The sequence below is a fragment of the Trichosurus vulpecula genome, chromosome 6 (genome assembly GCF_011100635.1).
Source record: "Trichosurus vulpecula isolate mTriVul1 chromosome 6, mTriVul1.pri, whole genome shotgun sequence".
In the NCBI taxonomy this organism is placed as follows: Eukaryota; Metazoa; Chordata; class Mammalia; order Diprotodontia; family Phalangeridae; genus Trichosurus; species Trichosurus vulpecula.
In genome coordinates, this window is record NC_050578.1 from 98,895,276 (window position 1) to 98,919,155 (window position 23,880).

At 39.6% G+C, this 23,880-nt stretch overlaps 1 protein-coding gene across 1 annotated transcript in view; it reads left to right on the plus strand.

Annotated features, from left to right (window-relative positions):
- The window catches only part of DCHS2 (dachsous cadherin-related 2), a 323,005-nt gene that overhangs the window by 130,453 nt on the left and 168,672 nt on the right, over positions 1-23,880 (plus strand). Inside the window, exon 2 of the mRNA XM_036762311.1 lies at positions 21,915-22,106. Coding sequence (XP_036618206.1) covers positions 21,915-22,106 — 192 coding nt within the window. The remainder of the gene's footprint in view (positions 1-21,914; positions 22,107-23,880) is intronic.

Consider the following 23,880-nt stretch of genomic DNA (forward strand, 5'->3'; position numbering starts at 1 on the left):
GTTTTCAAAGTTTGCCTAGTGCCAATCCTTTTCCAGCTCCTCTATTGCCCTCCCATTCACCTCCTCCTGTATGGAGTGTTCAGGACTTCTGGTGGGAGGGCTTGCTGAGCCCTTTGCAAGGCTGCTCATCTACCTTGGGGTCCACCTTCACCTGTTGCTACAAGAAGCTGTAGCAATGGCAGCAGCCCATAAACTGTTTCAGCACACTGGCTAAACCAGGCTGAGGGTAACCAAGGGGTTTCAAACCCATCAGTGAGTTGGGGGATATCTACCCCAAGAGTGTGATGATTTTCCCCTGTGGAATGGGGGCATGAGAACAATTTTTTCCCCAGTCATGAAAGGAGCTTAAACACAGTACCTAGAGATTGGTCAGGCATTGAAGATGCCCAGGTCATCCACTGAATCTTGGGCCATCACCAGTTGTCCTGATTTTTGTCCTGTCACTGGACTTTGATGACTCAGGAAGAAAGAGTGAGACTGACAACTTTGAGCAACTGCCTCAGTTAAATTCAATTCATGGGCAAGTCAAGACATTACTTGTGACGTCCTCTCCAAAAATGAAAGACCACCACCAGCAAAAATTCACACACCCCACCCCTTCCCAAGAGTCATCTGTCTTTTGAGAGCCTTCAGGAAGTTCAAAGACAGTACATCCCTTTGGAAAAGAAGAGGGTCCCTCAGCTCCCTTATACCCCATATTCCTTATGGATCCTGGAATTGAGTATCAAGGGGCGGGGGGGGAGAATGACATGAGCCTCTTACTTGCTGAGGTTTCAGCCTCCCTGTATTGTGGAGGAGAGCGCCAGCTAATTCCACCAAGGAATCACCTTCTATCCTTTGATGCTGTCCCTCACTTGCTTTAGTAAGCCAGTCAATAAACATTTATTGAGTGCCTACTATGTGCTGGGCACTGTGCTAAGGGTTAGGGATACTAAGAAATGAGTAGTTCAGAGAGTCAACTTCAAAGTGAAACACAGGAAAACTGAGGGAGACTTAGCAGGGACAGACCCACTGTGTTCACCATTGGGTCCTATGTTTTAGAAACTACACTGATAAGCTGGGAGCTTGGGCAAGGGCAACCAGGTTGGCAAAAAGCTGCCGGTCTTTGCCAAATGGAAACCACTGGAAGGAACTGGGGATGTTAGCCTGGAAGAGAGAAGACTCAGGAGTGACTTGATAGCTCTCTTCAAAAAATCGAAGGGTGGTCTCTTGGAAGATGTATTGCAACCATCCCATTTGGCCCTAGAAGGCAATGGCAGAAGTTAGAAAGAACTCGATTTAGGCTTGAAAAGAAAAGACTTTCTAACAGTTGGAGCAATCCTTAAGTGGAATGGCCTACCTTTGGAGGTGGTGGGGTCTTCTTCATTCAGGCTATTGAAGCAAAGGCTGGATGAAACTCTTACCAAGTATGTGGAAGGAGAATTTCTTGCTTGGATATGGCTTGGACCATCTAACTCTGAAATTCTGAGATTTGATAATTCTCTTCAAAATCAGTTCCTGCTGCTTCTTTGCATTAGTTAATCTCTGGTGTTCACCACTAATTATGCATATTTCATACTTTCTGATTTCTGTAACCTTCTAAATTTTCTTTCCTTCAGCCTTAAAGAACCCCCAAACCCAAAGGACCTTTCTTTCTTGCATTCCACAATCATACCATAGTACAGTGGAAATAATACTTTTGAGTCATAGGACCAGGTTTCAAATCCTTCTCTGCCACTTCCTATACCAATGACCTTGAGCAAAGGATTTAACTTCTTGAGAGAAGCTGGACTAACTCCTTGGGTCCCTTTGGCTCCAAGTCTGTGATCTTATGGCACTGCTATCTGCCTTTAATTTAATTTCTGCAGCTCCGGGATGGGAGAGGCTGCAGCCAATTGTCCCACTTTCTTGGTTAGCTCCCTGCTTCCTCTGACTTCCTTAGAATTGGTGCTTGATTACACCAGTTCGCAAAATTATTTGTGATTCTACCTTTATTTCCTTTGAGTATTATAATTCCCTCTTTAAGCTGGTTTCTCCATTTCACTTACAATATCAATCTGTCCAAGTTGTAATGTCTATTTCCTTTCTCAGGCGAGACAGTGGAACCCTATTTACTCCCTTCATGGTAGCCTAGTGTCTTTTTTTAACAGCTTGGTGTAAAATCTAGTTAATTATTCCACATGCCTCATAATTTTATGATTCTCTCTTCCTGTTTCCTTTCCTATTTCTTAAGCTTTCCATGTCCTCTTCCACCTTTACTCCTCCAGTTTCTTTACACTAAATTACGTCTCTTATCATCTATAATAGTCTGCCCACATACTCTAGCCTGCTTCTTCACTCTGTGCAAACCGTATCTCACCAACTCATTTTCTTGGCTTCTGACTGTCTATAATGAGTCAGTGAAGTGTAATAAAATTCTTAGAACTTGCATTTTATTATGCTCATTTATTCTCTCTAGAATTTGGTCCAATATCTGCTACACCATATAACTTTAGAGCAAGCAGGGGTTCTTAACCTGTTTCTGTGTGTCCTGGACCCCTTGGCTAGCCTGGTGAAGGCTTTGTACCCCTTCTCAGAATCATCTTTTTTCAAATGCATAGCATAAAATACTTGAGATTATATTGAAAAAAAAAAACAATTATATTGAAATAAAGATGTAATTTTTCCCCATCTAAGTTTGTTGGCAGCTAGGTGGAGCAGCGGATAGAGCACCAAGTCTGTGATCTTATGGCATTGCTATCTGCCTTTAATTTTTGCAGCGCCTGGGTAGGACAGACTGCAGCCAATTGTTCCAGTTTCTTGGTTAGCTCCCTGCTTCCAGGCCTGGAGTCAGAAAGGCCTGAGTTCAAATCTGGCCTCAGACACTTACTAGCTGTGGCCTGACCCTAGGCAAGTCACTTAACCCTGTTTGCCTCAGTTTCCTCATCTGTAAAATGAACTGGAGAAGGAAATGGCAAAGCACTTTAGTATCTTGGCCAAGAAATCCCCCAATGGGGTCATGAAGAGTCAGATGTGACTGAAAAATGACTAACAACCTCAAGAAGTTTGTGGAAACTTTGAGATCTATCAACAGACCCCTTTGGCGGGGTTAATGGTATTTCACTGTAAAAAGCATGGTCAGTAGCATCTTTATATTAAGTAATTTTAATTCATGATTTTAACTAAGGCATTAATTTTATTAAGGGTCTAATCCCCAAAATAAAGGGTAAGAACCCTGGGTTTATAGATGACCTTCCATGAATATTTGTGAAATGTGTTCAGCTACAGCCTCCAGAGAACTCAGACTGAAGCAAAGCGTTGTGAGAGGAGAGAGTTGTTCATAGGGCTAACGCCCTCTTGTGAATCCAGATTGGGCAAGGGCAGAACTAAAGGCAGACTCCTAGAGAGAAGGCGATGGTACGGGGACCAGGCAGGGGGTAGGGAAGGGAGAGGGAGTCCTCTTTGGTGACTGAAATTGGCCATTGCCATTCTGCTGCAATAGAGAAAGGAAAGCGGGCCTTTGGTAGGAACTCTTTCTGATAGACAGAACTGATATAGCTGTGAGGGTGAGGATTGAAGGGTCTTCATTCCCTTCCTCTTAGGTGAGTTTATCGCATCCCTCCAAGGTTTCTGGTGAGTTTAAGCACATATGCAGAAGTACTCGGACTGGTGTCTCTTCACTGAGGGCAATACTCTTATATGTACTTCTGAGTCCATTGGGTAGACACTGAGGCAGATCAGTTACCTCCGGGAAGTGCCCTTAGACTCAACTGTTTGTCAGTAACCATTTATTAAGTGCCTACTCTGTAATAAGCACTGAGGGTACAGAGAAAGGCAAAAGGCAGGTCCCTGAGGAGCTCACAAGCTAAGAGGAGAGACAACATCTTTATACAAACAAGCTATAAGTAGGAAAAATAGGAAATAACCAACAAAGGGAAGGAAGTAGAATTAAGACAGATTGGGAAAGTCTTCCTGTAGAAGTGGGATTTTAGCTAGGGCTTGGAGGAAGCCAGGGAAGCCAGGAGGTGGAAATGAGGAAAATCATTCCAAGCACGGGTGACAGTCAGTGAAAATGCCCTGATCAGAGAGATGAGTGTCTTGCCAAGTGTCCAATGCTTTCAATTAAGGCTCTTCCCTTACCCCAATGTCGGTGTCCAGCACAGATAATTTATTAGATTCTGGTAGTTGAGAATATCTTGCGATGTGTTTAATAGTGCTTCCCTGTAAAAAGCAGGGTCAGCAGCATCTTTATATTAGGTAATTTTTATTCACCATCTAAAATAAGGCATTACTCTTAGAGTTGAAATCAATCAATCCTGGGATCATAGGTCATAAATTTAGTTCTGGGAATTACCTTAGAGGCCATGGAGTCCAACCCTCCATTTTATAGATGAGTAAATTAAGGCACCAAGAGGTGAAGTATTTACCCCAGGGTCACATAGCTCATGTCTCAGTCAGGTCTTGAACCCAGGTCTTCTAAATTCCAAGTTCAGCATTCTATACATGATCACATGTTCATTCATGTTAGACGCTTAGTGATCCCCTTTGGGGTTTTCTTGGCAAAGATACTGGAGTGGTTTGCCATTTCCTTCTCTACCTTGTTTTTATAGATGAGGAAACTGAGGCAAGCAGGGTTAAGTGACTTGCCCAAGGTCACAAGCTAGTAAGTGTCTGAGGCCAGATTTTGTACTCAGGAAGATGAATCTTCCATTCTCCCAGCCCACCTCCCTACTCCCTGTGTCATCTAGCTGCCCCCCACTACTGCATGCTGCCCCTTCAATCAATCAATCAGCATGTAATGAGGATCAAATGAAACAACATATGTAAAATGATTCACAAACCTTCAAGTTTTATATAAATGCATTACTATGTTAGGTACAAGGGATACAAATACAGAGAATGAAATAATCCCTAATATTCTCAAGGAGTTTACATTTTTGTTGGGGGTGCGTGAGATGGAAAAAAAAGTATGTACACACATGCATATGTATACATATATACACATACATACATATATACACACACATGATATATATAGAAAAATACAAGTAAAAACAAAGAAGTTTGGAAGGGAGGGGCCCTAGCAATTGGCAGGCATGTGGGAGTGAGGGTCCAGTAATAAAGACTGGAGGTTCAAGAATTGTGCCTTAAAGGGAGAAAAGGATTCTGAGAGGTGGAGATGAGGAAAGAACACATTTCTGGCATGGAGTATAGTCCATGTAAAGGCACAGAAGTGCCATGTGTGAGGAACCAAGAGGAAACCAGTTTATGTGCATATCACAGTGTGTATATGTGATATACATTGAGTTTGGAGAGCTAGGATGGGGTCAGGTTGTGAATGGCTTTAAAAGCTAAACAGAGGAGTTTATTTGGCTTCCTAAGAGGTAAGAGGGAAACTGGTGGGGTCTTTTGAGTAGGGGAGTGGTAAGGCAACACGAGATAATGATAGGTAGCAGCTTTTCCCCTAATATCCTGACAGCTGTAAAAGATGGTGTGATAAAATTCTGTGAAAAGTTTCTTTTTGTAAATTGTCAGTTTACACGCTGAATCCCTCACTCAAGTGTGAGCCCCTTGACAAGAGTGGGGGCTGCCTTTCATTTTGTTTCTTTATCCTTAGTGCCTAGCACAGAGTTAACATTTATTAAATGCTCGTTCAATTGAAAAACAAAAGAACAAACGACTTTGCTAGTTGAGACTAGTCGGAGTGGAAGCCAGTCTCAATTGGTGAAGCCAGGGTTATTGTACATTTTAAAAGACATTTATTTATTCAGCAAATATTTATCAAGTGCCTTTTCTGTTTAAGACCCTGAGCTAGTCCCTGACCTAACAGAGCTTATAGTCCACTAAAGGAAGATGGCATGCATATAAAAAATAGAACTACTGCACACTGAAATAGAAAATGCAACAAGGCAGAAGAGGGTTAGCTGTAGCTGGGTGGTACAAAGGTAGGAGGCTTGGACTCAGAGCCACAAGAGACCTCAGCTAAAATCCTGCCTCTGACATTTATTAGCTGTCTAACCCTGGGGAAGTCATTTAATCTCTTTGTCTCCTCATCTATAAAATGGGGGGCAGTAATAGTACCTTCTTCATGGGGTTGTTGTGAGGATCAGATGTGATATGTTATGGAGCACTGCAAATCTTGATGCATAATACACATGCTAGTTATTATTATTATTAGTTCACTGGAGACATCTATTTATTTTCAATGACTCATGACAAATTGAGGTTGGCTTAGTTGTCATAAATTTGATGTAATTCAATTTAGCAAGTACTGTGCTGAGCACTTAGAATACAAGAACAAAAAAGAACACAGTCCTTGCCCACAAGGGGTTTACATTCTATTGGGGGAAACAACAGGTAAAGAGCTCAGGAAATAATACCTATCTAAAGCAGTTCCCAAATTTAATTGGCCTACTGCCCCCTTTTCAAAAAAAAATTTACTCAGTGCCTCCCTGGAAATCTACTTTCTTTAACCCTTTAATTATTTAAAAAATTTGCATCTTTTCAAAAAATGTAAATTTTTTTTTAAAAAAAGATGCATCTTAAATTTAATAATGTATTGTAAATTTGTGGGTTTTTTTCTGCATTGAAACTTTGATGATGGGATATTGCACCCTGTAACTATATAGTATTGTACTGTAAACAAGTCATTACATGCTTATATTCTTCCCAATGCATGGTGGACTTCCCGACAATGCATCACAATGCATGACATCAGTGGTCTTGACCACTGATTGGTTATAATTTGCGTTTCATGTGTTTATTTGGAAAATAAGGTAATCACTATGACTTTAACTCTGTTACACAACAGATGAAACGTGCCAATGGTTTTTCAAAATTTTCTTATCTTCTTTCCTTATGCTTCTACCACCTCCCATATTTTTATTCAACATTCCCTAATTGCACTCGAGGCTACTACTACCCCCTGGATAGTTCTGGTACCCTCCAGGGGGTGGTATCACCCACTTTGGGAACCTATGGATAGCTACCTACATCTCTCTCTCTCTCTCTCTCTCTCTCTCTCTCTCTCTCTCTCTCTCTCTCTCTCTTTCTCTCCATCTTACTCTATCTCCACATATACAAAATAAATACAGAGTAAGTTCCTAGGAGAAATTACTCACAATGAGGGCGAAGGAGATTAGGAATGGTGTAGAAAGGTGGTTCTTGAATTAATACTTAAACAGAAGTAGGAATTTTAAGGGAAAGTAGTTAGGAGGAAAATCATTCCAAGAAGAAAAGATAATCTGGGCAAAGAGGAGGAGGGCAGGAGATGGAATGTTGTGTTTGGGAGATAGCCAGGAGGCTATTTTGCTTGGATTGTAGTTAATTAAAAGGAGAGTAATATGAAAAAATTCTGGAAAGGTACATTGTAGTTTGATTGTGAATGGCTTTAAATGTTCAACAAAAGAGTTTATATTTCCTCTCAAAGGCCAGCAGGAGTCACTGAAGTATCTTGAGCAGGGGAGTAACATGGTCCAGTGTACACTTTGGTAATAACCAAGTTGTCAGTTAAGTAGAGGATGGATTGGGGAAGGGAGAGATTTGAGGCACACAATCAATTAGGCTCTTCTAGTATTCTGTGCAAGAGTCGATGAAGGTTCAAATGGTGTTGGCTGAGTGAATAGAGTCAAATTGATGGATGTGAGAGCTGTTGTAAAAGTAAAATGTGTAAGACCAGGCATGTGATTGAATATGGGAGAAAGAAAACTCAAGCACGATTCTCAAACCTGGGTAAATAAAAGTCCTTAGGTTTTGGTCTTTCAAAAATAGGTAATAATGGTTAATAATTAGTATATACCATTCACTGCCTAGCTCTAAAGTATTTCAGAAAAAAATTTGAACATTCAAATATTTTGCTGATTTCCCCTACAATTTTGTTTGTACTATAAATCTATTTCACAAATATGTTCCTCATAAAATATGTAAAAGTAAACTTTGGTTTAATGTTTTTTTTCCAAATTAAAGGAGGGCCCTTCCCCCCACTGTATTTAAGACAACCAGGAAGCAAACCATAAAAGGTTTTAAAGTGCATGAGGAAAAAAAAAATCACAAGAAAAACATTTGTTGAGAACGGATTTACTGAAAGTCAGTGTGCCAGATGCAAACTATTCTAGTCCTCGTAGACTAAGACGAAGCATCTGATTCGTGCATTAGTTCCAAGCTTGACCATTGACTCCTGGATGCCTTCAGATAAATTGCAAACCTATTTGTGTCTTATTGTGTCTGTCCAGGAGATGGGTACGGCAATGATTAAATATAAAACATTTAGTTTCTTGGAGAAATGAATGGTACTGCCCTTGTAGGGAACGCATCTTCCTAGGATAACAGATCAAAAGGCTAAATAGCAGCAATTTGAAAGTTATTCTAACTCCCCAGAGTATTTCACTTTGAGGTGGAAATCCTGTGGCGTGAGCATCAGCTGTAGAGCGCAAGCTGCTAGGAATTAGCAAGCCTAAATCACATTCTATGTTGCAGACTTCTGGAAAATCTTTCTGAATGAATTGTCTACATTGAGGAACCAAACTCCCCAGTAGCCAGTTTAGGATCCAGCCTCTCTGTTGCCAAAACAAACTTACAATAATGGACACTTAGCTATTCAGTTAAAGCCCTTGGAGCATTAGCAGCCTCACATCCAAGTAAAGGGTATTGGCTTTGCATGTAATCCTCCGAGAATGAATAATTACATTAAAAAGACAACTATTCTTTAGGACTTGTTGTGTGTATTTTAATTAGTTTATTCTTTGTAACCAGTTTTTAAGGAATGAATTGAAAAAATATACATTCCTTTACTAGGGATAAAAATTCAAAATCAAAGACCATCCTTACCTTAGAGGGGCTTACTTTATAATGAGGAAGAAAACACACATGGGACAATGGTGGACAAAGATAGGCACTCTGGACCTGAAAATTACTGGGATGTGCTGAAGGACTATTGGGAAGTACTGACTCATCCCATCCAGGAACAATGGAAGAGCTCATTTAACCCTGGTTCATGGTTTTAGAACTGAAGGTGGTGGGAAGGAAGAGTTGTGGTATGAGCAGTTCCTATTCAACCTTTATTCTGACTTACAGCAAATAAGTATGATTCATTTACAGTATTCCACTTATCCAGCACTCAGACTCGTCATAACTTCAGATACCTGGAATATAGTATGTTTTACTATAAATTAGGAAGGAAGGGCTATTGAGCAGAGATGTATGGAAGGCAGAAGATCTTCCTAACAACTCACTGTCTCCCTAACCACCCCCCCCCCCATCTCTCTCTTCCTCTCTCCCTTTCTCTCTTTCATCTATAGCCATCTTATAAAAGACAAAGTCCAGGCCTATGTTTCTAAACTGTTTCTCATCCCATGCTCTATGAACAAAGCAGAAGTGAAACAGCTTAAGTTTGGAGTATCCACTTGAAATGCTCACACAGACTATTTGTGCCCGACCAGTGGTGGAGCATTCCAAGCTCCTATTGGGCTGACCAGCCACAGGTGGACACACTGAAACTTGACTCTAGCATAGCTATGTCATTTTGATCTTCTTCAAGAACGAAGGACAACAACCAACCAACCATCCTGCAAAACTCATTTTCTTATTACATTCTTTCCTTAATTCTTTTTGTTATTTGAGTCTTCTTGTACAAAATGACTAATCTAGAAATGTTTTACATAATTGCACATGTACAAACTATATCAGACTGCTTGCTGTCTTAGAGAGAGGAGAGGGAGGGGAAGGAGGGATAGAATTTGGAGCTCAAAACTAAAAAGTTTTAAAAATTATTTTAACATGTAATTGGGAAAATATTACTAAAAAGAAGAAATCCGGGTGATTCCTCTGTTTGGTAGAAGAATCTATTTCTGAAAAGTCTCATTGCTTGAGCTGTTGAGAGGCAGCTAGGTGACACAATGAATAGAAAGCTGGAGTGATTGTCAGAATGATCTGAGTTCCAATTCTACCTCAGACACTTGCTAGATGTGTGACCCTGGGCAAGTTGCTTAACCTTCATCTGCCTCAGTTTCCTTACCTGTAAAATAGGTGATTGTGAAGCTAAAATGAAATGATATTTGTAAAGCTTTGCAAACCTTAAAGTGCTATATAAATGGTAGCTATTATTAGTGTGTGTATGTTTATGTTCTCTTCTGTTGTATGTATATGTCCCTGGGGAAAGAGCCTTGTGAAGCAGCTGTGTATTGCAAGCTTCACAATGTCTTAAGACACCCCATTTGACTAAGAGCTTGGGTAGAGGCTTTGTTCTTTCATAAGGGCAGTCCATGGCAGAGTTTTCTTATTCTTTCCGTATTCTCTTGGCCATACCTATGAAAGAGGCTGTGGGCCCCAAAAAGGGGGAAAGATTTCTTATCAAAAAATGTTTTGCTTCATAGTAAAGAAAGAGCCACCTTCTGCACCCCATTTAATGTGTGTAAAATAAAACTGCATATTAGACATAGGAGATGAAGGAAGAGGCAGGAGAACAATAGAAACTATACCTAAAAACAGTAAAAACACAGTAGTCGCTTAACATAAAGGCCTATAAACTTTTGTGAGTCCTGGAGGTCTCTTTGTGGTGCAGCAAAAAATAGTGAATAAGATTCAAAATGATGACCCTGTCAAAAAAGAAAAGGCTAACATTGTGGTCAGTTTATTCTGTTTTTAAAAGCATAGAAATATTCAACACATGTTCAGAAGACTTTCATTATAACAAAAAAACCAGTCATTTTGATACTTAGTATTATAGCATCATAGATGTAGTACTGGAAGGGACTTCTGAGGCCAATCAGTTCAAATCCCTTATTTTACAGATGAGGTAACTGAGTCTCAGGGAAGCGATGAGGTAGGATTTGATTATTTGAAAATATTGCCTTTGTAGGCCACCTGTTGTTAAGCCTCATTTTACCTAGCACAGAAATTGTCTCAATAAAAAACCCTACTTACTGCATGTAAATGAGAGCTAGCAAAGAAAATGTGCAATCTTAACTTTGGATAGGAAATGGAAAGGGCTAAGATGTTAGAAGTTACGGAAACACTCGGTCCAAAGGCTGCCCCATCTGGTTCTGCCTTAATGGCACTGGAGACTCTAAATTGTAGAGAAGGCGCTGGCCTGCACTGGTAGAGAAAATGTCCTTATTCAGGAGTTTGATATAGCAGTGAAATCACTGGTTGGTCCAGGCCCTGTCTCCCTGTTATTATTCATTGATCTATGTTTCAAATAACTACATGTAAATAAAATCTTTGGTCAGCTAGGTGACACAGTGGATACAGCACCTAGAGTCAGGAAGATCAGTTTTCCTGAGTTCAAATCCAGCCTCAGATACTTACTGGCTGTGCGATCCTGGGCAAGTCATTTAACTCTGTTTGCCTCAGTTTCCTCATCCGTAAAATGATCTGGAGAAAGAAAGAGCGAATCACTCCAGTGGCTTTGCCAAGAAAACCCCAAACAGGGTCTCAAAGAGTCAGACACGAGTGAAGTGACTGAACAAGAACAACAAATAAAATCTTTAGGACGATGAATATCTTACCTTGTTTATTGATGCATGTCTTATTTCATTTTAATTCCCATTCTCCACTCCCCCCATACCACACACACATTCACTCCCTCCCATTTTTTTTCCTTTAAAGCCCATTTTGCACTAAGAAAAGTGTCTAGTTTGACTATCTTAAATTTATATTATATTTATGGGTATTTATAAAAGAATGTGATTATTATAATGAGTGGAATGTTCAGATGAAAATAAAACAAACTCTTTTTTAAAAATTTGGCTTACCACACAAAACTACTGATGTTTATAGTTTGGAGATATTCTCTTTTAATCAATTCTCCTCTCCTTCCCAGTCATATCTTTCTTTCCCCTGCTATTTTATCTTGCCCTGAAGTTATATTGCTGATTCCCTCCCCCCCTCCCCCCTAACATTAAAGTCATTGGGCTACGGCAATCTGTTGTTGTAAATATAGGATTTGTCCTTTAAATAAACAAGCAAATAGAGGCATAGGACAAAAATAAATCTAAGACATTTTCAGCATTAGCAAAAATAACACAGCTACTTGAAAAGAAAATGACCTCACTAAAATTTTAATTTGTAGATGTTGTACATGTTCTAATATTACTCAAATAACAGTTACTAAGAATACCTAACAAGAGAAGCCAAGATTATAAAAAATGAACAGCAGATAAAAATGTAACGATATTTGTGACCTTAGATACATTTTTGAAGGGTTTAAATCTATTCGTTATTCAGTTGGGTGTTCCATGTCAGGAGAACTTGGGTATTAGTAAAGGTTTAAATTGAAATAACATGGGCTTCTTTCCAGCCCACTCCTTTTTGGGTAAAATTTTTACACCTGTTTCTGACTGTTTGATGTCACAAAAGCAGGATGGAATTCTTACATGACCATTTTTACTAATCAGTCTAATTTTTTGACTATTCTTTAGTAAGATTCCCAGGTCTAGGATCTGGGATGTTCTGGTAAATGTTTAACAAGGAGCTCTCTGGGAAAAATATACTTTTAAGTTTAATCTGCATTGTTAATATTTTTTCCATCATTTTCTTAAGTCTAGAGACAAAATTCAGACTAACCTCAAGGGTCAAATCACAAGGGCCAAATCCAGCCAGCCTGTTCATACAGCACCTGGCTAGGAAAACTATTCTCAGTACCAGCAACAAAACAATAAATGAAACCCTGATTCTTAGCGTTTGCTCATTTCCATTGCTTACACTAAAAATTTAACAATCAGCTCTCTCAGGCTGGTAGGAGCCAACTCTAGCATACCGCTGATCAGGATCGAGGCAAAGCCAAAGTTTTTCTTCACATGGGCAAGATTTCCCCAATATTCAGTGTTTGAACTGCATAAATCATGTAGCGGTTTGGACATATATGCCAAACAAAAGGCCAAAAATTGGGAAAGTAAATGGAAATAAGTGGTGTAGACAATAGAATAGTATGGCCGTCATTAGGAAGACTTAAGTTCAAATCTGACCTTACACATTTACTAGCTATGTGACCCTGGGCAGGTTGTTTTAATCTGTTTGTCTCAGTTTCTTCGTCTGTAAAATGGGGATAATAATAATGCCTATCTCCTGGGGCCATTGTGAGTATTAAATGATATAATAATTGTAAAGTTCTTGGCCTAATGCCTGGCACATAATAAGTGTTATATAAATGTCGCTGGAATGTGTCAATTAATCTATTGCCTCATTTGTGTGGGTACTCCCTCTGGAGTGTAGATTTCAACTTCTCTTCCCACCATCCCTCTTCATCTCTTAGGATTTTTATCCATGTCCTAAACATAAATTGTCCAGCATTACAAAATCATACACTAGGGACTTATTTGTTGTTATGTGCTGAAGTTCCACTCTATTAGAATGTAAGCTCCTTGTTTTTGTGTTTTTGCCTTTGGTTAAATCCCCAAAGCTTTTCATAGTGCCCAGTATATCATAAATGGTTGGTAAATGCTTGTAGATTGATTGATGCTCAGCTTAGTGTGTGGGAGCAGTGTGGGAAGTGGAGAATGAATCCCTGAATTCTAGAAGGTTTTACTAGTACAGCATGAAATCCAGCAGAGGATTGTCTAACATGGTGTGCCCATGTGCATCAAAGAAGGTATTGTGCTCTATGAGCAAAGCAGAATTGCAGTAGCTCAGAAGAAATGTGAGGTGCACAAATTCAGAGACATCTCCCTCCCAAATGGTCATATGGACTGTGTCCGACCTGTGGTAGAGCCTTTTGAGCTTGTATTTGTCTGATTAGACACAGCCAGACATGCTGTACATTGACCTTGGCATCATGATGTAATTTTGGTTCTCTTCAAGCATGAAGGACAAAGACCACCACCACCACAATTACCACCACCATCACCACCACCATCATCACCACCATCCCCGCCAGCAACAACAACCAGTACAGCATGAAATTTATAAAGGTTTCAAGTGTAACCCAGACATGGTACAGTGGAATGAGTGCTGGATTTGTAATCTGAGAGAGATGAATGGATGGATGAGTTGAGTGAGCATTTATTAAGTGCTTACTACATGCTAGTCACCATGCTGTAAGCACTGGAGATATAAGCACAAACAAGTAAGGCAATCACTACCCTCAAGGAACTTGCATTTTGACAAGACATACAGGGGAGCTAGAAAGCCAGCTGGGTGGCATGATGTGGATATGGCTGGGAGGTGGCATTGAATCCTAGTTCCAGGAAAGATAAAGGGAAAACTTGCCTATCAGAGTCTATCTTCCCAGGAACAGAAATCAAAATTACAGTGGGAGGGGGATGAGGATGATAGTCTGGGAGGTGGAGAGAGCTGGGAAGCAGACATCAATTCCAATCTCAACTTGCTTCTTTGGGCTTCAGTTTCTCATTTTGGGGTTGGATTAGATGACCTCTAAGTTTCCTAATTATGATACAACTATATGATATAATCACTGATTTTTGAGGACTTGACTGAGTTTTTAGAGGCTGATCCTCAGGGTAAGTGCAGGTTGATGAGTCTTTGGGGGTTTTGCTTTTCCCACAGTCACTCCTGAAGACTGTCATCTACATTGTGGAGGAGTTGTGATTTCCTGAGTTCAAATCTAGTCTCAGACACTTACTGACTGTGTGACTCTGGGCAAGTCATTTAACCCTGTTTGCCTCAGTTTCCTCATCTGTAAAAGGAGCTGGAGAAGAAAATGGCAAATCACTCCAGTATCTGTGCCAAGAAAATCCCAAATGGGGTCACAAAGAGTTAGAAATGACTACAAATGACTGCACAACAACAATTTACATATAGGGCTTTCATATTCCTATTACAAGATATCTTCTGACTATTCCATGATTTCCCCTCCAATTTGTAAAAATTCTCGATCTTCCAATGCATAGCATCAATACTGTGCATTCCCCTGTACCCTGACAAATTTTTCTAGGTCCACAGTGCATATGTGAAACAAGATGACTATAGTTATAGTTTATCAAAATTAATGATATAAGCTATTGGAAAATCAGTAATATAATATTTCCATATTGAAATATTGATTGTGACATGGGAATCTTATTGATTCTGCAGAGCTAAAATACATCAAGATTCAAGAATGTAAAAATATGGTTTCTTCCTTTCAGACTAGCAATTAAAAATGATAAATCTGGCTTTAATTTAAAGGTGTTACATTATTCATGATTCTGCCGTTCAGACTAATCCACAAAGCAACCTTTCAAATACTTGACGACAGAACTCATGTCTGTAAGTCTTCAAGACTCCAGGAAAAACACAGCTGATTCCATCCACTCAATCTTATGGCTCGCAATCCCTTGCAATCTTATCCCTTGCAATCCTATCCCTTACAATCTTGGTCACTTCAGATAAACTCGTGCTTGTTAATGGTCACTCTGGATAAATTTGTGCTTGTTAATATCCTTAATAACATGGGATACCCTGAACTGTGAAGGAGGGCTATCATTACCCTCCTCTGGTGGCTGTGCTTAGGCCCTAATGACATTTGGCTTTGTCTAGGGTCCAACCATCTTTATTTCATGACTCATTGTTCTCTTATATTAAGTTTGCAGTCCACTAAAACCCCCAGATCTTTATTGTATAGTTTTCTAACCGTATGTCTGTCATCTTGCTCTTATAAAGTCAATATTTTGCAACCAAAGGTTTTTGCTTTTTTTTGTCCATTAGTTGTATCTGACTCTTCATGACCACATTTGGGGTTTTCTTGGCAAAGATACTGGAGTAGTTTGACATTTCCTTCTCCTACTCAGAGGCAAATAGGGTTAAGTGACTTGCTCAGGGTCACACAGCTAGTAACTGTTTGAGGCCAAATTTGAATTCAGGTCCTTCTGACTCCAGGGCTAATACTCTAACCTCTTGTGCCACCAATTTGCTCCAAATTTTATCCTATTAAATTAAACTGATTGTCTCAAGGGGTTAAGATTCTTGTAGAGAATGTATTTGTGTTCCAATACAAGTTTCCCACCCATGCCATCTGTAAATTAGTTGATCATGTCTTCTAGGCCATTTTTCTGCTTTTTTCCTCCTTCCCTACCTGTGTTGAAGGTAACATCATCTCTAATCTCCCAGCTTCATAACATTGTAGTCACTCTTGATTCTTCTCTGTCCGTCACCCTATCCCACCCATTTTTATTGACAAATTTTATCTCAACATGTCACTTCCCGTTAAGTACTCCCGTTCTAACTTTTTTTAAAAAAGGAGTCAAAACTGCCTGTTATGCTCATCATATATTTACCTTCCCATTTTTTGCAGATTATTGTTGGTCAACAGTAAGGAAAGATATGTGCTTCTAGTAAATTAAAGCAACTATCATCCATTGTATTTTGAATTTTATTACCTTTTATTGTTGTATTCATTTACATTATTTTAGTGTTGTGTATATTTTCTTTTGGTTCTACTTTATTTCGCTCTTCATTAGTTCATACAAATCTTCCCATTTTTTTTTGCATTCACCATACGACATTGTTCTTTATTGTGCAATCATATTCTATTACATTTAATATTCCAGAATTTGCTCAGATATTCTCTAATCATTGGGCATATAATTTGATTCCAGTTTTTTGCTATGATATTTTCATATGTGTAACACCTTTATTTCTATCATTGACTTCCTTTTGGTGTAAACTCAATCATAGGTTTATTGACTGGGTCAAAGTATATGAACACTTTTAGTAACTTTTTTTTTACATAATTTCAAGTTGTTATCTAGAAATATTCTCAGCTCTCTCAACAGTGAATTAGTGTGCCAGGATTGCCACAAGCCCTCCAACATTGACTCTTCCCGTCCTTTTACAATCTCTGACAATTTAAGTGTGAAGTGATACATCAGAATTGTTTTCATGCTCATTTCCTGTGCAGTAGCCCTTTTATCCATGTCAGTGATAAAACGTTAAGTAGCATGGGGCCAAGCAGAGATCTGTTAGCATCACAGATTTGTAAATGGAGAGCTATTTAGCTATGCTATGTCTGAGACCCTTGGCTCCTGATGTAGAGGATAAAGGCATGGTCTAGAAAAGAAAAAAAATGATGCCATGTTAATACCTTAGTGTTCTTTGAGAGGGATAAGGGCGTAATGCCCTTAGGAAAATCCTTTAATAAGATTCTTCATCAAAGATTATTAAAAGATTGCATCACCATGGGATTGAAGCAAATGTTTTCTTTTAGATTTGTAGTACCTTTAAAAGTAAGAAGTCACGTTTATGGACACTTAAAGTATGCCAAATGCTTTCCTTATGATGACTCTGTAAGATATGTAGTGTAATAGTTTTTCTTGTCAGTTTTCCTTTGCCCTCATTTCCCTATCTCCCAATTCTGCCAAATACAACTTTTTCATATGTTTATCTTCTCCTTCATCCCACCACCACTTTTGCCATCTATCATCACTTGTCTGGAGTATAGAAATAATCTACTTGTATTTCTGCTCTAATCTCTTCTCTTTCCAATACATATATCACAAAGCCAGGTGAGCTTTCTTTATACATCACTCCTCTGTTCAAAATCCCTCAATAGTATCCTTGCATTTATCAAATAAAATGTGTATTTCTAGGTCTGCCATTCAAGGCTCCCCAGAATCTGACTATATCCTGCCCTTCCCACCATAGCTCACACCACTTTCCACTCTAGTCAAACTCCATGAATTGCCTATCCGCCATTCAAAATCTCAAACTTTGTAACTTTCATGTTATCTTATATGCCACTGCCCGGTCAATGGACTTACATGCCTATTTGGTCACATTTTTCACTGAAAGACCATGTGGCAGAGGAAATAGATAAAAAGAATCATAGATCTGAAGGGGAAAGGGCCTTAGAAAGGTGGAATTGACAGGCCCTGGCAACAGGCTGAATATGGGGAGGGCAGGGAGACAGTGAGGAATCCAGGATGATTCCTAGGTCAGCATAAAGATGGTAATAAAATCAATGGAAGGCCGATGAAATCACTCCAAATGATATAGTGTACAGGGAGAAGAGAAGGCCAGACAGAACTCTGTAGGACACTGCCAGGTAGAGGGCATGATCTGGATGAGGATCCAGCAAAGGAGACTGAGGAGGAGTGGTCAGATAGGTAGGAGAAGAACCAGGAGAAAGGCATGTTCCCAAAACCAAGAGAGGAGAAAGCCTCAAGGAACAGACAGTGATTAGAAGTGTCAAAGGCTACAGAGAGGATAAGGAGAATGAAGACTGAGAAAAGGTCACTGGATTTGGCAACTAAGAGACTATTGGTAACTTTGAAGAAAGTAGTTTCAGCAGAATGATAAAGTTAGAAGCTGGGTTGTAATGGCTCAAAAAGAAAGTGAGAGGGGAGGAGAGAAAGTTGGAGACACCTATTTTAGGCAGCCTTTTCAAGTTTAGTTACAAAGGGCAGAAGAAAAATAGGATGATAGTTAGCTGAGATGGAAAGATCAAATGAGGGTTTTTTCAGGATAGGGGAGACATAGGTATGCTTATAGGCAGTAGGAAATGAGCCAGTGGAGTGAGACGGATTGAAAGTAAATGAAAGAATGGGGATGACAAAGGGGGGCAATATGCTGGAGGAGACAGATGGAATGAGATTATTTGAATAGGAGTGCCCTCCTTCACAATTCAAGGTATTCCATTTTATTAAGGACATTAACAAGCATGACTCTATCCAGAGTGACTAAGATTGCAAGGGTCCTGGATAACAAGCCATACAAAGATTGAGTGGATGGAATCAGTTGTGTTTTTCCTAGAGTCTTGACTTACAGACATGAGTTCTGTCTTCAGGCATTTGAAAGGTTGCTTTGTGGATTAGTTTTGTTAAGGAGTAAGGCCACTTTATCATGTGAGCTAGGGGTTAGAAAGGAGATAGTGGCAGAAGGCATATTAGTGATATGAAATAAAGAAGTGGGGAGAAGAGGGAGTTCATGGCAAATGGCCTCAATTTCTTTTATTAAAATATGAGGCAGGGTTCTCAATTGAGAGATGGTGGTGAGAGCGGGGAAGAGGGAAGTTTTAGGAGGAATGGTAAGGTATGGAAGAGTTGCTGTGAAGAGTGGGCTAGTGAATTGATAAAGGAAAAATAGTAGGATTGGCTAGTAGCAGTGAGAGCCGAATTGAGGCTGTATCAGATAAGTTAATGGTGGACCCGGTCAGAAAGTTGGCATGATTTTCTCCATCTTTGTTCAGTAACAAGTGTATAGGAGTGAAGGTGATAAACAGTGGGAATAATCCAAGGCTGGGAGGCCTGTCAGGGTAGGATTAGTGAAATGATAAGAGGATGAGGGGTTCAAGAGCAGAGGACAGTATAGAGTAGAAATGGTTTGCCAAAAGGGCCAAAATGGGGAAAAGAAGAGAGAATGATTAGTGCAAGGTTGATGGCCTAGGAGAGAATTGAGAGGTCAAGGGACTGGAAGTCATGATGCTGCAGACAGAGCTGGGTTTGATAAGGGAAGGCAGAGGGAGAGGTAGAAAGCCAATAGAATATCATCAGATAAGGGATTTCAGAATTCTTGAATGGAGGTGGTATATTTGTAGGTTGATGGCAAGATCAAAGGTTTGGCCATCTTTTTGTGTGATTGGCAATAGGGTGGATAAGTAGGTTATAGGAAGTGAGTAGATTGAGGAACTGATTGGTTAGGGTGTTTAAGGGAGAATTAGTAGATAAATTGAAGTCCTCTAGTGTAAAGGCAGGAGTTGGCAGGGGGTGGGAGAAGAAAAACTGTGAGCCATTTACTGAAATTGGTGAAGGAAGGAGATTAACTTGGAGGTCTGTATGCAACAGTTACCAGGATTTTGATTGCGTGGAAAATGTGGATTGTACTGAAAAGAGGATTTTGAGCAACAAAAATAGGGTGAGAACCTGGAAGTGGCAATGACGAGTGAGCCAAGGGAAATGAGTAAAAATACAGCTAATGCTGGAAGAGGTGACCAGGAAGTCTGTGTCATCAAGGGGAGCCAGGTTTCAGTAATAGCTAATGGATAGGAAGAGTGGGAGATGAAAAGATTCATCATGAAGGGAAATTTGTTGCTTATGGAGCAGGAATTCCAGTGGGCACAGTAGAAGGGTTGGATGGAATTTGACTGGATGGTATTTGGGATGGGAGAGTTAAGGAGGGTGGGAATAGGAAATTGGGTGGTGAGGGATGGGGTTTGGATGATACCCTACAGGGGTTCAGAATCACTAGGTTGTGTAGAGTCTGAACCGGTGTGAAAATGATTGTCATTTAGTAGAAGGGACCACTCCTCTTTATGGGGGAGAATGGAGATTGGAGTGGAGACAAGTATAGTATGAAGTTGGAAGCACAGTGTTAAACTATCAGGTGAGAGATCTGGGTTTGAATCCCACAGCTGACCCTTACTAGGGGTAGAATCATAAGCAAACTACTTAACCTGTTTCTTATAGACAGAGGTAATAATAATGATAAAAACAACCACAATAATAATTTCAATAATTATCCTACGAAAAGTCATTTAACTCATTTGTGAACCAGTTTCCTGTGCATGGGGGTTAATAATTAATGACAACAACAATTGCTGTATCTATCTTAGACAAACAGGAAGCATGGTGCAGTGGACAGAGAGAGTGCTTGCCTTGGAGCCAGGTAGATCTGGATTCACCTCCTATCTCAGACATGTGCTCACCATGGGCAAGTGACTAAGGTCTCTGAATCTCAGTTTTTCATCTTTAAACTGGGGATAATAATAGCACATGCCTCTTAGAGTGGTTGAGAGGATCAAACGAAATAATACTTACAAAATTCTTTATAAACTTTAAAATGCTATAAAAATGGACGTTATTATCTCATAATGTTATAAGTATAAGTGAAATATGTCTCCTATGTATACATGCTTATAAAGTGCTTTGTAAGCCTTAAAGCATCATAGAAACGTTAAAGCACTATAGAGAGATAAGCCGTTATTGTTCTCTCTCCACTCTTCAAAGCCTTTGATAGCTCCCCATTGATCATTGAATAAAGTCCAAATTTCTTGGCCCAGCCTTTAATGCCTTCTGCAACCTGGTTCCAAACTACCTTTCCGTAGTAATCTCACGCTACTTCGTTTTATGGCTCCTGGGCTCTAGCCCAGCTTGGCTACTTATCTGCCATTCCCTAAACATATTACTGGATCTATCCTGCCTTTCCTTAGTTCTGGAATGTTGAAATTGCCCTCCCTAATATCTCTGCCTTTTGATATTCCTTCCTTCCTTCAGATCTCAGCTTGAATGCCACCTATTCAACAAAAACCTTCTATGGCTTCTGATGGAAGTAATCTTTCCTGCCTCTAAACTATTCTCTCCTCTTGTTTTTGTCAGGGCACACCATCCCTGTGCCATTCCAAACTAAATAACCATCTCTACTTTGCACGTGTTTTCTCCCCTTTTATAGTGGAAGCTTCTGAGGGCAGAGACTATCATCGCTTTTGTTTTATTTTTTTGTCCTCCAAAGGCAGCACCATCCTTGGCAGTCAGTCAGTAAATGAGCACTTATTAAGCACTTATTATGTGCCAGGCTCTGTGCTAAGTGCCTGAGGCTATAAAAATACACTAAGCACTTAATAAATGCTTCATTCATTCATGCATTGTACTTTGTATCCTGCTTATTTGTGTGCCATTTTTTATCACTACAACTAGATTATGAATGACTTACAGAGAGGATTTGTGTCTTACTTATTCTTATTTTGACAACATACCTGTCTCAGAACCTAAGTGCTTTATAAATGTTTCTTGAATTTGTGGAGTATATGAGGCCCTTTCTGACCTAGATAGACTTCTCTTCAGCCTTTTTGTTTACCGTGAGTCAGTGTCAAATTCTTATTTACTATATGGTTTGTCAGCCTTGTATCAAATTAGAATAATAAAAGGCATTGAAATACTGTCATTTGTAGGAGTTGTAGAAACTAAGCTTTTCTTCTCTGAGAGCAGCAATTGAAATTTGCCTTGTTTCTGACAACCAGGCAGATAATCTACAGTCAGTGAAAGGAGTAACAGTTGACCATCCTGCCATTCAGTTTCTGGTTTCTCTTGCAGGTAAAAGCATCAGATGCTGACACAGGCCAGTATGGTCATATTGAATACTTTCTTTACGATGGATTCCACAGCTCTGAAAAATCTCAAGCATTCCAGATTGACCCACATTCCGGCCACATCTGTGTGTCTCAAGATATCGACAGGGAACGAGATCCAGCCACCTATGATTTGTTAGTGAAAGCTCAGGATGGGGTAAGTTTTACTGGAGGTTTTGGCTGTCCTGGAAATGTGCTTTTCAAGATTCTTTGCTTCTGTGTGGAAATAAAATTTCCATGATAAGCTATGTAGTGGAATCTAAGGCAACAAAATTCCTGTCATGAGATTAGGGAGGATTTTGTGATTGGCTGTCTGGACCTCAATTCACCAGCTAATCTGAGTAAATCAGGTGAATAGGGATACTCACCCTTATGCATTATTCAGATTGATTGTCTGGATGGAACAAAATGAATTCAGTAAGTACTTGGCCCTTTTCCACTCTAAATTTGTAGTCTTGGCATTTGAGCATAAAAGCCTGGGTTAAAGTATGGATAAAGTATAATAAAATGTCTTTTCAAAATTTTTTTGGAGGGGCTACTGTTAGACTTGAAATGGAATAGTTAATGAAAGTATGCATAAATGCCCAAGCAAATATTCATAACATTACCTTAAATTTTAAAAAGTTCATGAAATATTTATAAAATGAATGACATGTACCAACTTGAAGCAGTCTGGCATTGCTGTGTTACTCATTATTAGGTAGAGGGAAGAAGTATCTTGAGTATTGTATCCGATGAGTGGTTATTCTTTCTTTCAGTAAGCATTTATTGAAATTTACTGTAAGGCCAGGTGTATACTTTGGTGTTTGGAAGGAGCTAGTATAGAATCATTGTACTTGTCCTTGAGGAACTTACTGACTGACTGAGGGGAAAAAAAAAGAAATGCATACATTGAGAAAAGCACAAAGCATCATGGGAAAAAAACCCGCTGGATTTGGAAACTGAGAACCTGAGTTCAAATCTAAACCCTCTTTCAGTTAATAGTCTTCAAAATGTGGTCCTCAAAACTTTGGGTGCCCTCAAGACTCAGAACTTAAGGGTCAAAACAATTTTTGTAATGATAATTGTTATTCAGTCATGTCTGACTCTTCATAACCCCGTGGGCGTCCATGGGGTTTTCTTGGCAAAGATACTGGAATGGTTTGCCTTTCCTTTCTTCAGTGGATTAAGACAAGTAGTCCTCCTCCCTGAATCTTAGCTGTTTCATCTCTAAATTGAGTTGGATTAGGTGACCCCTTCAAACCCAAAATCTATGATTCTAGGAGCCTATGAAATAAGTACAAGATACTGTGGTAAAAATTATGTCTATCTACAAAGGAATGGAAAAGTACTTACTAAGTGATTATTATGGACCAAAAACTGGGCTAAGTGCTGGGATACAAATAGAAATGAAAGATAATCCCTGATCCTCAAGTAACTTACATGGGAAGAGGGAGAGACCACACATTTGGAGAATAAGGGTGGGGTGGTGGGGGAGTGTTGGAATATTTTGGTTTCAAAATTTATAGGGCTGTTAATTAGGTTGACACACCTAGTTTCCAGGAGCAATGACAGAAATAATTTGTTATGGTTTCTGTACTAAAAATGAGTAGGGACAGGACCAGCTAGTGAAGGGATATCCAGGAGGACAGTGAAATGGGGCTATAGCCCTGACCGAGATGTACTGGGTTGAAGCAATGCGGGGTTTTGGGTGGGTGGTGGTGGTGATGGGGGCAAGGAATATCAGGAGTTCTGGTAATGACAGAATTAATTCCTCCAGGGCTTGAATTTCTGTCTCTAAACTGGTGAGGGAGTAGATGCGGTATGAAGTTTCACTCTCTTCTCATCCCTATACTGGAAGATCTCTTACTTGTCTTTGGAATACAGGATCTCATCTTTTTGCTACCCTTTCAACCCAGAATTTACTCTCACATAAATAATTTATTGATCAG